Below are 16,323 nucleotides of genomic sequence, written 5' to 3'. Positions count from 1 at the left end.
TTTTCCCCCCACCTTTATTTAACCAGGTAGGCCAGTTAACAAGTTCTCATTTACAACTGCGACCTGGCCAAGATAAAGCAAAGCAGAACGACAAAAACAACAACACAGAATTATACATGAGATAAGAAAACATAGTCAATAACACAATAGAAAAATCTATGTACAGTGTGTGCAAATGTAGTAAGATTAGGGAGGTAAGGCAATAAATAGGCCATAGTGGCGAAATAATTACAATTTAGCATTAACACTGGGGTGATAGATGTGCAGATGATGATGTGCAAGTAAATCAACAAATTAAATAAATTAGATGACTCTGGCAATGAACATGTAGAAGTTTGTAAGACATTCATGGTGAGATCTTTAATAATAAACTAAACAGACACTTAAACTAACACGTCGCTCGTAACACATGTAGACGTTTTTAAGGCGTTCATGGTAAGATCCTTTATAATAAACTTACACGCAAACTGATACATGACGCGAAGTGAACACAATGTGAATACTACGTCTACATAACGTGTACGTATCACTTGACGTGAACGCGTCGGCAGTTTGACGCCTTACATGCTGACCAGACCGGACACGTCAGGTGCGTCGCAAAATAAATGTAGAAATCCATGTTATTCAATTATTGCACCCACACTGCTCGCGCGCGCCAAAAAGCGTCTGCGATGCCAAGTGCTAAAATAGAACTCCTTTCTATTTCTGACGCAGATCGCGCTGAAAATCCTGCCTCTCCCATCTCCTCATTGGTTTATAGAAGCAGGTACCCACGTGCCATCTCCTCATTGGTTATACCCACGTGCGTGATTGAAAGACGAACTGTTTTGCCGGTCATCGTGGTAATACTATGATAGTTTAGATGCGATCACCATATAAATTCAAAGATGAAAAAGCCTGAAGGAGGAGAGATGACTAGAAACGATTCGGTTGGTCGTTTTATGTGTGGATTAATTGCCGGAGTAGAGGACCTTGTGCATTTCAGGTAAAATAACAACTCAATGTTTATATCCCAGGACAAATTAGCTCGCAACAGCAAGCTAGCTAAATAAGGCAAATTAGCTAGCAAGTGCAAGCTAACTAGCTAAATTTCCATACATGTTTAATGCTTTTCGACCTGTCCCCAAATTAATGTCATTGGTTCAGAATTTGTTTTGATATTTTAACCTGCTGTAGTGATTGAGTTTGGTGTAGGGGGACAAAATAAATGTATGCACGATAGCGCACGCGCGCAGCCGGTTTGGGTTCCGTGTAAGAAACAAACTTGTCTCCATTGACAGTCCATGTTAATTCATGGCGGTATTTTATAGCGCTAGGAAGACATTAGGTGACTCGGTGAGCGGTATCAGTAGCTTCACGAGGCTTAATTCTGGCATGGATCACCCCCCATAGTCGACGAAGCACTCATGCCCTCTTCAGCGCCCATCATTCTAGCAGTCACCCTCAAGCGGTCTCTGTTCTAAAGACATGACTGAAACAGGAGTCAACTTTGCAGCAATAGTTGAGAGGGGATGTTTCTATGGTGATTTAAAGGGAAATATTTAGAAATACACAATGAAAACAGGAACAGATTGTCTTCCTGGAGAGTGGATATTGAAATGTAGTCTCTTAGTATTATAAATAAATATATATTTAGTTCCTATTTAGTTTTGTATTCAGCGGATTTCATATAGAAAAATACCATGTTTTCACTCACAAACCTGCAGCTACTAGTTAGCTCGTCAGTTGACCTTCGAAGTTAGCGCCATTCTGCTGCGGAGCAGTGATATTCCATTCACGCTAAACAAGCTAAATTCTCAAGAGTAACTTTTTAACCATATATGGTAGATACATGGGGTTTGAACTATGTTTTTCTGACCGAATTCTCTATTGAATTAACATATTTGCGTAAACCTTGAATTAATTCATCATTTTATGGGTGATATTGTTGGATAATTTATTTCGACATAAAGAAAAACTTGGCACCTCCCGACCTTGCTCCTTAACTTTCCTCTTCAGTCGGTTGCTTCAACCATACCACTCAAACAAGTCCGATGTCATGGTGTTGTTGGCTAGCTAAACTCATTCGTAGAAACAATTAATTGGGTCTGTCATCTCGCGCCGAACTGCTCATGTGCATGCCGAAAGACTGAAGGCCGTGCAGGCTGAAAAACTCAAAGACACTCCTTCGGTGTAAAGTTGTTTTTGACGAAAATGAAAACTTGTCAGTTTTTCACTTTCACAAGGTCGGAGTAATAACATGTTCAAGTACTTAAGACGTTGACTCGAATCTAGGTTGTGCCGTTAGATTGAGAAAATTAAGGATGAATATTTGTGTTTAGATGTCAAAATATCGTAAACATTTAAAAATGTTTTTTTTGGTCAAGGTTGGCAATGTGCTTTAAGAAGAACAATTGTAGAAATAGCCGGGGTTTATTACTGTGGCTGTGGTAACCCAATGGGAGGACTGGAGATGTGCATGTCAGCGTAGCATCATGGGTAAGATAACACATATTGTGAATAAACATTACAAGACAAATCACATTTTCTCTGACGATTTCGCGTCTACATTTCCTCAAGAGATGTCATAACAAGCCATTTTTAAATATTAACATTTCAAAACGTAACTACAATTCGTATGGGTCTTTCTCAATATTTAAAGCGATGGGCTAAGTAAATCTTATTGAATGTGTGAACAAGTGAGCCTAGGCTAGATTATGCACATGGAGTAATGAGTAGAGTTCTGTTTTAAATGCAAAAGTAATTTTTTTTGTGTGAAAAAAAAAAAAACTTTCTGCCTTCCAAATGAAAACTAGTTTGAAAATTCAAACATATTTTATGGGAAAGAGATGTTTCTGGATGATGCATTATCAAATTAAAGCAATTAACACAATTAGAGTCTATCCACCAATGAGTTTATTGAATATATAACCAAAACAGAATTGATGTCAAAGACATGACCTTACAGCTTGTCCAAAAACAGTTATCAAGAAAATAATGTGTCATTACAATACCACATAAATAAACATTTTGCAATGGGATTTGGTAACTGGCAGTTATATATGTTTGTAGAATTTGGCCCAGCAGATAGGCCCTACTGTTGACTTGGTTTATCTCTCAATAAAAAAAAGAGCCATGTAATTCAATACAAAGATCATATTAATGCTAGTGTTAGCAATTCTGCTTGAAATAAGCACAGAGTTGTTTTAAATATATTTTTTTTAACAATGAATAAAATCTAAAAGAATGCATCAAATACAAGTGTTTTCCTGTATTGCATTACAGAATGTCTCATGAAAGAAAGCACCAAGAAAAATATATTCGAACAAAAAAACAAGACAAATCGGCAACATAAAAACAGGGCTCAGCCAAAATATCACAGTGATATTTGCAATATAAAATGCATAAAGACTGGATAGGTAATTTAAACATCATGGAGGCGTTTTACAAAATCTATGGAACAAACATTCTACAAAGGCAACAAAGGGGGTGAGAAAGCTATGCAATAAACAAACCTGGTAGGGAATTTGTCACGAACAAAATTAAAAAATAAATCTATTTAATGTGATAACACCAACTTTTTGCTGAGTGCATTTAGCCATATAATACACATACATTGAAAAGGTTGTACATTGAACAATATATACACAGAATAATACAAAACCAAGGTTATTGCTGTATAACACATACATACTTTGATATGAAAAACTGATGTTTTCCTTTTATAGGGAAAAGAGAAATCAGGAATACAGACATCTGTACCAGGCCATAACACAAGTGCCCCAAAGAGGCCACTAGCGGTGTCCATATTTGGCAGACCAGTCTGTGCGCCCATGGATGGCCTGTACTGGGGGGCGAGACCGTAGGCCAGGTGTAGTCTTGGTGGGTGACGGCACATAGGATGAGGCACCCATCTGACTTCTGCTTGACGACCTCCAGGTTGCATAATCTATGACAGCAGGGACAAGCCACATTATTACACAGCACTAAGCCTGGATTGACAACTGTGCATTGAGACTACAAAGATCACTCACTTGATGCTGTTGAGTCCCCTATAGGTCCAAGTTGCACTCTTTGGCCGGCAGAGTCAACCTCTTTTTTGAAATAGGATGGTACATATCCACTTGGAAGTGTATTTGAACCTGCAATTGGGCCATCAAAGATAAAAGGACATTCAAGTTACATTTTTACTGTAAACACACAGACAGACACCACAGCCCTCTGTTTAGTAAGGTGACAGGTGCCAGGACATTGGTCCCAACCCAAACTGTTACCATGAGTGTTTCTGCTAGGAAACGTCCCTCCTACAGGAATACTGCTGCTGCCCCAGAGGTTGCTTTCACTGTAGTCTTTGTTGGAATTTATTGCCATATTCTTTTTGGTACTTAAACCTGCGGGTGAGATAGGAGAGATTAGGAAGTAGAAGTTGAGAAAGTTTGCAATGTAACTTAATTCACAACAAGCTGCCCCTTGTGGCTCAACAAGACTAAATCATCATGACTCAGCAACATTAACCAATCCTTAGATTGGTAAATCAAGTGATGAAAATAATGTAGTTTCACCCAGATTTAAAAAATCATTTGGCATTCTATATCAGAGCATGTACATGCATATGTCTCTGATTTGGTAGACAAATGGCAAATAAAGCGAGTTCAAAGTTTACTGATAAAAAAGGCTCAATGCCGAGTGACCCCATTTTATGATATACATAACAGTAACTAGATGTTCCTTACTGAAAATATGAATTTGTAAAGAAGGTAATGTTTTTGTATTTTCTACCTGGTAGATATCTTGACTGCTTCAAGTAATGCTGTTTGGCAGAGGCTGTCCTCAAAGGCTCCTGGTAGGACATGGCCTTGTTCAGATTCAAAGGTGCATTGTCACCTGTCGACACCTGCCCCTTAACTTTGGGGTTGCTGAAATCCAAAACATTTCCGTACCTGAAAGACAAAGAAGAAATACATAAAGCCTTTATCTGAAAATATCAAACTGATAACACATGGGGACAGTCTCACCTGCTCAACGTCTCCTCCCTTCGTTTTTCAGTAGGAAAGTTTGTTTTGCACAGAGCATTTAGAGAGGTCAACTCTGTGTCCTCAAAGTCATCCCAGCCGTCACCCTTTAAAAGGCCTGAGCCGTGGCCCCATCGCCGGCGTCCTCCACCCTTAGGTTTCACCTGATAGCTTAAGTTGGCATTTTCAGCCTCCTGGGTCAACTGGAAAAAGGAAATAGTGTATTAACAAAGAAGCAAAATGGTTCAATTACATTTCATCAACTTTGCATGCCTAGCCATTGAATTTTGGATGAATTTAACAAGGTATTCTAACATCTAATGACATGATTACACTGATGACAAGCATTCGTGCTCAGCTAGCCCTGGTTGATGACCGCAAACTCACCTGGCTCGGCAAGCTCTTATCAACAATGTAAGGTAAACGGGTCTTTGGGACTCTTGCAGTCTCCTCCTGCTTCACAATGCAGTTGGGCTGCTCTCGCAGTAGCTCTGTGTGCCTCTGGTATAATGGAACCAGGGTAGGGCCTCTTTCGATCTGTTGCAGGGGCCTGGACGAGGTGAAATGTGGATTTGGGGGCACTGACTGGGGAGGGGGCACTGGTTTGAGCAGCAGTGGTTGATGCTGCTGTGATGATTGTGGAGGTAGAGGACCAGGCTGAGGCCTGCCCTGCTCCAGGATCTGCTGAGGAGTACCCAACGCCTGACCCACGTAGAAGTATGAGTACCTGAGGGCCTGCAAATGGAGAATAAAATGATTGATTGGTTTCCATTGAGCCCTAAGCAGGACATATTAATCAGCCAACATGCCATTAAATGTTAGAATATCTCAAATTGTTTAGCTATGCACAAGCTAACATAGCTGTAGATCTATTAATTAATTCAGTATTCACCACTCTATTGGTGGATGTTAAAATAACTATTCTACGGATGCATGCATGTTCATATGGATCCATTCTCAACATTTCTTTTAGTACAGTTTATAACAGAGATATGCCCCAGCCAGGGTTAGCTACCTGTGCAGAGGCTGGCCTCTTCTTAGGGTCCCACTGGAGTAGGTCTCTCATGAGGTGGATGGCCTCAGTACTGGCGTTAGGGATCAGACTCCTCAGATTACTGGGGACACATTGAGGCCAGCGGAAATTCATGGCTACCGACAACTGGAAGCCCTCTGGCCAGTCATTCTAGAGGAAGTGGATTAAAAAAAAATATTATTGAACTGCTTAAATTTCACCATACAGAAATAAAACAGAAAATTTAACAAATGTTATGACAAATAATCTGAGAAAAAGTTTAATTTCAAAAGCATGTCACACAAGACCAATCACATCTTCAGTGAGGTTTGAATTATGCATTTAACAACACCATGATACATTCTACATGAAGATGTGAGGACAGTATAGCTTATAATCAGGTTGATATACTGGATCTAACAGCCCCAGAAAACAAGGCTACCTTCTTTGGAGTTCCCAAGACTTGGCAAATTTTGAAGATGGTGTCCACTTCACTGGAGCCTGGGAACAGAGGCCTGAGGTTGTAGAGCTCTGCCATAATGCAGCCAACGGCCCACTGGTCTATAGGAGAGCTGTAGGTGGTGGACCTCAGCAGCACCTCTGGAGCTCTGTACCTGGATATCAAATCAAAAAGTTTGTCGCATACACAGATTAGCAGATGTTAAAGCAGGTAAAGGGAAATGCCTTTGTTCCTAACTCCAGCAATGCAGTAAATGTCTAACAGAACCATAGTAATACACAAATAATCCCCCCCTCCTCCTAAAAAAGAAGAAACAAATATCAGAACTAGCAATGTCAGAGTCCGGGATATACTTCGGATGTATAGACAAATAGGGAAAAAGTTATGTATAGCAGTAGTTATATAGGATGATCCATGTCGAGAATACTGTATGTACAGTGCATTCGGAAATTATTCAGACACCTTGACTTTTCCCACATTTTGTTACGTTACAGCCTTGTTTTAAAATTGATTAAATGTTTTTTCCCCCCTCATCAATCTACACACAATACCTCACAATGACAAAGCAAAAACAGGTCATTAGAAATTGTCGCAAATTCATTACATTTTTTTTAATTTATTTTTTAATAAATAATACATTTACATAAGTATTCAGACTCTTTCCTCAGTACTTTGTTGAAGCACCTTTGGCAGCGATTACAGCCTCAGGTCTTCTTGGGTATGACGCTACAAGCTTGGCACACTTGTATTTGGGGAGTTTCTCCCATTCTTCTCAAGCTCTGCCAGTTCTCTCCAGAGATGTTCAATTGGTTTCAAATCCGGACTCTGGCTGGGCCACTCAAGGACATTCAGAAACTTGTCCCGAGGCCACTCCGGCATTGTCTTGGCTGTGTGCTTAGGGTCGTTGTCCTGTTGGAAGTGAACTTTCGCCCCAGTCTGAGGTCCTGAGAACTCTGGAGCAGGTTTTCATCAAGGATTTCTGTACTTTGCTCCGTTCATCTTTCCCTCGATCCTGACTAGTCTCCCAGTCACTACCGCTGAAAAACATCCCCACAGCATGCTGCCACCACTATGTTTCACCGTAGGGATAGTGCCGAGTTTCCACCAGACGTGACACTTGGCCTCGGCCCAAAGCGTTCAATCTTGGTTTCATCAGACCAGAGAATCTTGTTTGAGGAGTGGCTTCCATCTGGCCACTGCCATAAAGGCCTGATTGATGGAGGGCTGCAGAGATGGTTGTCCTTCTGGAAGGTTCTCCCACAGACGAACAGACGAACTCTATTACTCAGCTCTAGGAAGAGTCTTGGTCGGGTCTAAACTTCTTCCATTTAAGAATGATGGAGGCCACCATGTTATTGGTGGGTATTGTGTGTAGGTTAATGGAGGAAAAAAATATATTTAATACATTTTAGAATAAGGCTGTACCGTAACAAAATGTGAAAAATGTCAAGGGGTCTGAATACTTTCCGAATGCACTGTACATAAAGTGAGTAATCAATTGGTTTACATCAAATTCAAACAGTATAATGTTGCAGGAATGCTAATCTTATCTTTGTCTAACTACAGAAACGATTTTAGAACAATAGACATTACGTAAACATTAAAGTGAACAGTGTTCAATGACTGTACATAGAGCAGCAGTCTAAGGTCTCAACAAAAGGAAGGGAGAAAGGCTTTATAGGCTGGTTGATGCTTCACGTGAGAGAAAATACAAGAGGAATCATGTTGTCACAAGCTGACAGAAAAGGAGACCAATAAATTCAGATTGATCAGTAAGACAGAACTTGATCAATCACAAAATGGTGTCACAGACACATCATATGGAGGTAACAAAACTAACCATCTTGTTGAAACATAGTCTGTGTACGGGGGCCGAGATCTTATCTCACGGGCAAGCCCAAAGTCAGCTATTTTCACCAGCTCTGGTCCCATGCACAGAAGGTTCTCAGGTTTCATATCCCTGTGAAAGAATCCTGAGGGGAAAATCATACAGCGAGCATACAAAGTAACAAGTGTACCTCATTTATAGAAAATGTGCAACTAAAAAACATCTCCATGCTAGTATACAGTGGATCATACCATGCTTATGAATAAATGCTAATCCCTGCAGTATCTGGAACATAATATTTCGCACAGCAGATTCAGGGAACAGCCGAGACCTGTAACATGATACAAATAACAATACATGAGCCATGATTTTGACCTACTGACATACTGAGAAAATGTATCCCCAAAACATTGAACCCATTTCAAATATCCTATATTTAGGCTGTGTGATAAAAAAAAAAAATATAATATTTACCTGTCTTTCATTAGTTGATACAAGTTCTCCTTCATGTATTCAAACACAAAGTACAAGTGGTCATTTTCCCTTATAACCTCCTTGAGTTTGACCACATTCGCATGGTTGAGTTTCTTCAAGGACTGAAAGAAGGAACAAATTAGATGGTACCTCAGCAATGAAGAACAGGCATAAAGAAATCCCCTCAATCTGTATATCATCAAAAACAGCTCTGCAACACTCCATGTAAGACTTCGATACATAAAACGTTAACACATTCAAGGCCTCGCCCTTAAACCTGCCATACAAAACATTTTTGTTCAAAATCAAAACATGGTTTGACAATCAAAGCACTTCCCTTTGGTCACTGGCCAGGATGTCATTGTAAAAAAGAATTTGTTCTTAATCGACTCACCTGGATAAATAAAAGGTCAAATTAAAAATATATATAATAACCTGTATATCATCTTGGGTACAGTGTGGGAGACAACTGGTATTTCTAAAAGTGCAGCCATTAGTGATTGTTTATGCTTCTTAATGTTTTAAGCAAACCAGGGCAGCTCAACAATGACAAGCCACCAGGGTCTGACAATCTAGATGGAAAATGACTGGGGATAATAGCACACGATATTGCCACATCTTCAATTTAAGCCTACTAGAAAGTGTGTGCCCTCAGGCCTGGAGGGAAGCTAAAGTCATTCCACTACCCAAGAATAGTAAAGCCCCCTTTACTGGCTCAAATAGCCGACCAAGCAGCCTGTTGCCAATCCTTAGTAAACTTCTGGGGGGGAAATGGTGTTGTTTGACCAGATACAATGCTATTTCACAGTAAACAAATTGACAACAGACTTTCAGCAAGCTTATAGGGAAGGACACTCAACAAGCACAGCACTTACACAAATGACTGATTATAGAATAACTATCTTCAAAGTAATGACTCGGGACGTTGGGTTTGATATGAAAGCTTCTTTTAGTAATAATACTTGTGCACGTTACATTTACAAACTTTAGATTCTACAGAACAATGAATAATGAGTTGCTAGCGCAAAGGAGTCAGGATAATCACCTGTCAATTGTACTTAACTAGCGCGTTCGCTCTCTACTTCCTGTCGCAAGGCATTCTGGAACTTGCAGTCAAAAGCCTAATTCAATACTAACCAGTACAAAATATGTATGTAGTTCTCTCAATCTCCAACACACAAATTCTAATACAATTACAAATATCTTTAGATAGAGCTCGATGAATTAACTTAAACATTAACTCTGTAACCCATTAAAGTTACAACACTGATTGGCTGAGAGAAATTGATGAAAAAAGATTGTGTGGGCTGTCTTGTTAGACTTCAGTGGAGCTTTTGACGTTATCGATCATAGTCTACTGCTGGAAAAACTTGTGTTATGGCTTTACACTCCCAGCTATAATGTGGATAAACAGTTACTTGTCTAACAGAACACAGAGGGTGTTCTTTAATGGAAGTCTCTCAAACATAATCCAGGTAGAATCAGGAAATCCCCAGGGTAGCTGTTTAGGCACCTTGCTTTTTTCAATCTTTACTAATGACATGCCACTGACTTTGGTAAAGCCAGTGTCTATGTATGCGGATGACAACACTATACACGTCAGTTACTACAGCAACTGAAATGACGGCAACACTTAACAAAGAACTGCAGTTAGTTTCAGAGTGGGTGGCAAGGAATAAGTTAGCCCTAAATATTTCTAAACCGAAAAGCATTTTATTTTGGACAAATCATTTACTAAACCCTAAACTAAATCTTGTAATTAATCATGTGGAAATTGAGATGACTAAACTGCTTGGAGTAACCCTGGATTGTAAACTGTCATGGTCAAAACATATTGATACAACAGTAGCTAAGATGGGGAGAGGTATGTCCATAATAAAAAGTGCTGCTCTGCCTTCTTAACAACACTATCAACAAGGCAGGTCTTACAGGCCCTAGTTGTCACACCTTGACTACTGTTCAGTCATGTGGTCAGGAGCCACGAAAAACGACTTAGGAAAATTGCAATTGGCTCAGAACAGGGCAGCACGGCTGGCCCTTGGATGTAAACAGAGAGCTAATATTAATAATATGCATGTCAATCTCTCCTGGCTCAAAGTGGAGGAGAGATCGACTTCATCACTACTTGTATTCATGAGAGGTATTGACATGTTGAATGCACTGAGCTGTCTGACTGAACTACTGGCACACAGCTCGGACACCCATGCATACCCCACAAGAGGTCTCTTCACAGTCCAGAACAGACTATGGGAGGCGCACAGTACTACATAGAGCCATGACTACATGGAACTCTATTCCACATCAAGTAACTGATGCAAGCAGTAAAATTAGATTTAAAAACAGATAAAAAATAAATAAAAAACACCTTATGGAATAGTAGGGACTGTGAAGCAACAATAACATAACACAAACAATAACACACACGTGGATTTAGTACTGTAGATATGTGGTAGCGTAGGGGCCTGAAGACACACAGTGGGTTGTGAATGAATGTATTGTAATGTTTTTAAAATTGTATAAACTGCCTTAATTTTGCTGGACCCCAGGAAGAGTAGCTGCTGCCTTGGCAGAAGCTAATGGGGATCCATAATAAATACAAGCCACAGTAAACGGGTGAAGCAGGACTCAGTTTTCCCATGCACTGGACAGTAATGGAGGCAAAGTCATTATGGGTCTTGGTGGTGGCACATGCTATTTACAGTTGACATTCCAACTAAAATCCCTCAGGGGCTGGATTATTCTAATATGCTTCTTTGGTACCAAGCTCTGAAGTAAGGAATGAATGTCTGGCACAGGATCTAGAGTTCAAATCCAAGGGCAGTACACAGAAGAATCCCCTTCTAGATTACTTGTGCTGGTTTCTGTGGTTCTGAGCTGAGGTGGAATTTAAATAGTCATACAAAAACTGTAACAAGTGAAACAGTTAACAGCTGTGGTAGGTTGTATTTATTATGTTTCCATGTTTTGGAATCAATAGGTGGAGCATTTTACCCACAAGCATCATATCTGGAAAGGAGCACTTACTATGACCTCACGAAGATTCATGCATTCTTCCCATGAGTAGAACTTTCTCTTCATTCTGAAACAAATTTGCAATCATTCACGATTAGCTTAACTTAAAGGGATTTTTGGCAATGAAGCCCTTTATCTACTTTCCCAGAGTCAGAAGAACTAATGGATACCATTTTCATGTCTCTGCATCCAGTATGAAGGAAGTTTTGGAAGCCAATGCTAACTAGCATTAGAGCAATGACTGGAAGTCTGAGGTATCTACCAGCAATAGCGCTAATGCTACTTAGCAACTTCCTTGGGAAATAAAACTGGTATCCACAAGTTCATCTTACTCCAGGGAAGTAGATAAAGGGCTTCATTGTCAAAGGGCTTTATTATCCTTTTAATAAAAAGGACAGACATCATAGATCCTTTTTATTATAAAACATACTGTGACTCTTAATTGATATAAGAAGTTTGAGTCATAAGAGATGAATACGTAGTGCGTAAAATATATGATTGAAAACACCAAACATGTTCATAACATGTAGGCCTTCTCTATTTCAATCTCAAGACAGAGAAACCACCAACATCATGGATTTACGCAGCTAATAATGGCTAGTCCGACATTACTATCTGTTCCAGCTGGCAGATAGCCGCTGATACGTTGGTAGTGAGGGATACTGCATGATTCTGGCAAGTTCTACCTGCCCAGAGACAGACGAACTTGTGGATAACATTTTTATATCCCTGCATGTATGGGTATGAAGGAAGTTAGTGGTAGTTTCACGAGCCAATCCTAACTAGCGATAGCGCAATGACAAAGTCTACAGGTACAGTAGCGTTGCTTTACAACCAACCTTTATTTGGCAATAGGCTACTTTCTCAATTCCCGACTTGGAAGCCACCGCTGTCTTCTAAACTTCCATAGCTAGTTGCAGGTGGTTCGTTGGAATTTAGAAAATGCTGTTAAATTAAATAAATGTTTTGCTCCATGGTCAAAAATTTGCTGTTTACCCTTAACACTACCTACATATCAACAGCTATCCGCCAGCTGGAACAGATAGTAATGTCACACTAGCCATTGATTTATTAGCTTGGATTTATGCTGCTCGTCTGCGGCTGACCCACACACTTCCTGTCAAAGCTATAAATAGAATCCAGAGGCTTTTATGGTGCCGCCCAAAGGTACCGTACCCACCGAGATGCTTTTTTTATCAGCTAAATGGGTGGGCCTGTCAGTCATCCGTGCACTTTTATTTGTCTACACATCTGTCTAGCCAGCTGTCAGGTTAACCACACGTACTGTGGGAGTGGCCACCTGCTAATGCCATTCCTAGCAAATCCCACAGGCACTGGCAGCTCATTTTCTACACGGCTTAGCAGCTACAACCACTTGTAGGCTAAAGCCCTTCAATTTAGCTACCAGAGGATAATATGTAGCCTACACTAGCTACCAACCCTGCAAGGATGTACTGGATAGGCAAACAGAGATCAGACATATTTTTTCAATGACAATGTGCCCTACACTCACTTCTTAATGGCGACTAGTTCCCCTGATTCCAGGCTGCGGCCGAGGATGACTGAGCCGTAGGTGCCATCCCCGAGCTGCCTGAGAGTGGTGTATCTATTCATGGCGCTGCCCTCTCCTCGCCATTGCCTAGGGTAAGATCAGATCACTATGGGCAGGAGGAACACAGAGGTGGCAGGCTTGAAGCCCCCTGCATCTGTTGAGTGTAACCAGATTTTCCTGTGACAACAGCAGTGGACCACAGGCACAGCTGCAGGACTCATGTTGTCATGGGCTTCTTGCCTCTTCCTGAGGAGAAGGGATGGGATGTCATTAGAGGAAGCCATAAAACCAGCAATAAAATCACTGAGGGAAAATATACACTTGGTAGATGCTAACTACCTTTAGCACCTAATTTAGGGGTGCAAATTTCGGTCAATTTTGCTGCCGACTAACTGACCCTCAGTAACCTTTACCGTCAACAAATATTTTTTACCCAGAAAAGACTATGCATGCATACAAGGAACGGCCAATTTAATTTAAGAGCTTAATGGAAACATGCAACAATAGCAAGTCTATCATCTTACAGTCAATAGGATATAGCCTACTGTTGAGCATGCAAGCTAATAGAAGCTAATAAAACGTCATTTTCAAACATTTGCCAAAAGGCAATTCGCGGGAAAACACCGTTCTAAACAGCGCACCTAATGTGAGCGGTTCCATGTGTCAGAGATGAACATCTGTTATACATTTTGAAGGAGGGGGCATCTAATAGCAACAACTATGATTAGTTGCTAATATGACTAGGATTAACGTTAGTTGCTAATACGACCTAGGATTGTGCGTTTAGCTTCTGGACAACGAAAGAAAGTTGACATGAAAACCAATAAAACAGGAGAGAAATGCTGGTTAAAGGCATGAGGAAGTCTCTAAAATAATTGCCTCCACGTTTCTGTGGATGGATTTTGGCAAGGCTACTTTGAATCAGGATAAAACATTATTTGAAGTAAAGTTTTAAAAAGCCTCAAGCTCATGTAACGGATGTGAAATGGCTAGCCAGTTAGCGGGTACGCGCTAATAGCGTTTCAATCAGTTACGTCACTTGCTCTGAAACCTAGAAGTAGTGTTGCCCCTTGCTCTGCAAGGGCCGCGGCTTTTGTGGAGCGATGGGTAACCGTTGTTGATGTGTGCAGAGGGTCCCTGGTTCGCGCCCGTGTCGGGGCGAGGGGACGGGCTAAAGTTATACTGTTACGTACACTCACATTGCATAGTGGTGGGTGACAGCCTGCCTTACCGTTGACTATAGCATATGCACTCGAATGGCAAATGGGAGGCGCGCTTTAATTACGAGTTGAGATGGATAAATAAAAAATACTAGTTTTAATCGTGGCCATCACAACAGTTAAACACGCGATTGCATTTAGAATTGTTATTTTTTAGGCAATGCCTAAATCGGCTCTATATGCTGGCGCGTGTGATAAATAAGATACATGACCACTAACGAAACGCACCAATGTCATTCCACAAAATTATGCAAATTAACTTGGACTGTTAAGCATGACAGGTCAAATGTATTTTCGTTAAAGGTTAATTAACATCTCTAGCGCCTATTGGTGAAGGCATCGGTTTTCTAAACGTGAACACGCATCGCTTGCGGTACGGTTTGGAAACATAAGGAATATCTTCCATATCAGCGAGAAATACAAAACGAAAGGTTAAATTACTAGGGTTAGTGTTACCACACTAACAGACCGGAGGCAGACCACCTGTGTTACAGTAATTAGTTATCTACCATGTTCCGAACACCTGTTTATGCGAAGAAGGCCGCCAGAAACCAGTTGCAACTGAAAACTACTGTGGGCTGCAACTGTCGGTAGGACACTACTAATTAAGAGTACATACTTTGAGACTAGTTATTTCATCACTAGCTAGCTAGTGACCTAACGTTACCAAAAGACATGCATAAGATTAAGTGTAAAAAAAAAAAAAAAAAAACTGGTAAGATTTCTGACCATAATGTTTACATAGTTAGCAGTACTGCTAGATAACTTACTGCTGCAACAAGAAACTAAACAATGCTGCAGCGAGCTAACGTTAACGCGTTGGTTAGCTAGTTAGCCACACGATCAATCTTTGATTGCTGCTGATAATGACAAAAAAAAGAGTAAAAGACGCTCACCCACTCTGTTTCAACTCGAATAACAAAGCATCGCTGAACTACAATAGTCAACCACCCTCACATCACAACAAATCACAGCTGCGCGACCACCAAGGCAAGGGTGTAGCCTATTCTTCTTCAGTGGTGTTTGGCAACCAATGTTATATTACCGCCACCTACTGGACTTTCCCCTCTTGATGTTCTTCCCACTTATGACGAAGCCTGTCTATTTTTTAAATTTAAATAATTAGATAAGAACAGATTTTTTATTTACAATGACGGTCTACCCCAAACAACGCTGGGTCAATTGAGCACCACCCTATGTGATGCAGCCTGGATTCAAACCAGGGACACCTCTTGCACTGAGATGCAGTGCCTTAGACCGCTGCGCCACTCTGGAGTCTAATATCTTTTCTGTTCTGTTCTGACCATTGACTGTATTCTGACACCAACACCTGGTTGGAGCCATAGATAATGATAAAGGACTCTAGTGTCCAAAAGCTTGATTTAGCATGGGCAGAGCCATTGAGGCCGTTCAACATTTTGAAGTAGTAGGTGGGACTTCCTATGGGTTATTAAGGAAGGATCTTCTTCTTCTTTGGTATCATGGCATTCAAACATTTTGTTTGTGCATGCCACCACCTACTGTGCGGTAGTGTGTGGTCGATGACATTACATTTTGTGACACAAAAATAAAAAGAGGGAAAGGGAAAAATGCACCACCAACTAACCCTACTGTATATACCACTATTTCATCAAATTATCCTACACCAGGCCGACGGCCTGGGAGGACGGGAGTCTTTCGTTCAACACACCTTGTAACTCTTCTGTGATTTATGTAACATTTCTGCAGTACAGTTGATAACCATGACAATGAATGCTAAGAAGCCAACCTTACT

The 16,323-nt window shown here is 40.6% G+C and overlaps 1 protein-coding gene across 3 annotated transcripts; it reads right to left on the bottom strand.

The window, feature by feature from the left end:
- Positions 1–2,872: 2,872 nt before the first annotated feature.
- LOC120046644 (serine/threonine-protein kinase ICK-like) lies at positions 2,873–15,553 on the bottom strand. 3 transcript variants are annotated; one of them, XM_038992036.1, is made up of 14 exons: positions 15,450–15,553; positions 13,291–13,575; positions 11,790–11,844; positions 8,766–8,887; positions 8,543–8,622; positions 8,304–8,436; positions 6,446–6,617; positions 6,007–6,174; positions 5,379–5,726; positions 4,995–5,194; positions 4,759–4,919; positions 4,254–4,370; positions 4,014–4,121; positions 2,873–3,928 (listed from the first exon to the last, which is right to left on the bottom strand). In XM_038992036.1, exons 2-14 carry the CDS (start codon positions 13,389–13,391, stop codon positions 3,774–3,776), a joined length of 1,920 nt encoding a protein of 639 aa, XP_038847964.1. In that variant the 5' UTR covers positions 13,392–13,575; positions 15,450–15,553; the 3' UTR covers positions 2,873–3,773. The 3 variants fall into 3 exon arrangements, with proteins under 3 accessions (XP_038847964.1, XP_038847963.1, XP_038847965.1); XM_038992035.1 differs by having other exon boundaries at positions 15,446–15,547; XM_038992037.1 differs by lacking the exons at positions 11,790–11,844; positions 15,450–15,553 and having other exon boundaries at positions 13,291–13,376.
- Between the last annotated feature and the right edge of the window lie 770 nt (positions 15,554–16,323).

The sequence above is a fragment of the Salvelinus namaycush genome, chromosome 4, assembly GCF_016432855.1.
Source record: "Salvelinus namaycush isolate Seneca chromosome 4, SaNama_1.0, whole genome shotgun sequence".
In the NCBI taxonomy this organism is placed as follows: Eukaryota; Metazoa; Chordata; class Actinopteri; order Salmoniformes; family Salmonidae; genus Salvelinus; species Salvelinus namaycush.
This window is presented reverse-complemented; position numbering and strand designations above follow the sequence as displayed.

Bases quoted from the DNA above. Each gene is read 5' to 3' on its own strand.
- LOC120046644 (XM_038992036.1), bottom strand. From the start codon at position 13,391: ATGAATAGATACACCACTCTCAGGCAGCTCGGGGATGGCACCTACGGC. The intron at 6,618-8,303 runs GTTAGTTTTGTT...TTTGATATCCAG, and splicing joins GACTATGTTTCAACAAGATG to GTACAGAGCTCCAGAGGTGC. The intron at 5,195-5,378 runs GTGAGTTTGCGG...TCCTTTTTCCAG, and splicing joins ATAAGAGCTTGCCGAGCCAG to TTGACCCAGGAGGCTGAAAA.